Source organism: Eurypyga helias, unplaced genomic scaffold (genome assembly GCF_000690775.1).
Source record: "Eurypyga helias isolate BGI_N326 unplaced genomic scaffold, ASM69077v1 scaffold13787, whole genome shotgun sequence".
NCBI lineage: Eukaryota > Metazoa > Chordata > Aves > Eurypygiformes > Eurypygidae > Eurypyga > Eurypyga helias.
The window spans coordinates 5,512-6,130 of record NW_010259924.1 but is presented as its reverse complement, the minus strand read 5'-3'; the positions used below and the strand labels follow the sequence as shown (position 1 = coordinate 6,130).

Here is a 619-nt window from a genome sequence, read left to right as displayed (position 1 = left end):
GCTGCCTCATGCCAGCTTCAGTTGAAAATCCCAGGATCGACATAGGGATACGCCAGAAACTCCCCCAGTTTATTGCCTTCTGCATCATAATGGAGCATCCGAAAGCAAACTTCACAGAAGAAACAAGGATCCTCTGGCGCCAGACTGTCTTTGTTGGTCACCCACCTGCAGGTCAGAAAACACAGGTGTTTCCCGTGAGAATCCGACACATCCACGACAAACCTCTCAACGCTTTAGTCAGGGATGGAACAAAAAACCCCAGCCGCAACGCCGTGCTGACCAGGCGGTACCAGCAGCTCCTGCCTCCCGCCCCAGGCACACAGCTCTTTCCCAAACTCCGCACCCGTTTGGCGTCGGCCCTGGCTGCTGCAGCAGCGCTGTCGGAGGAACTCCTCAAACCCCCGTAGCTGCTACAGCGCACAACCAAAAAAGACCCAAACCCAAGCAGAGCCCCCCAGAATAACAGGAATCTTCTGCCCACCCTACAGCCGTTCAAGTCGTGAAAGGTAAATCCATCTTCCCTTAAGGTAAGAAACCGCGACACAGAGCGGAGACGCGACGGGCCCAAACGACGCTGAGTAACACCCAAATCCATCTACAGGTCGGAAAGCCTGGGTGA

The 619-nt window shown here is 55.1% G+C and overlaps 1 protein-coding gene across 1 annotated transcript in view; it reads right to left on the bottom strand.

Annotated features, from left to right (window-relative positions):
- Nucleotides 1-7: 7 nt before the first annotated feature.
- The window catches only part of LOC104512018 (snRNA-activating protein complex subunit 3-like), a gene marked incomplete at its 5' end in the record, with an annotated part of 4,243 nt that continues 3,631 nt past the window's right edge, over nt 8-619 (bottom strand). The window contains one exon of the mRNA XM_010154835.1: nt 8-165. Within this exon, the coding sequence (XP_010153137.1) occupies nt 18-165 (148 nt within the window). The remainder of the gene's footprint in view (nt 166-619) is intronic.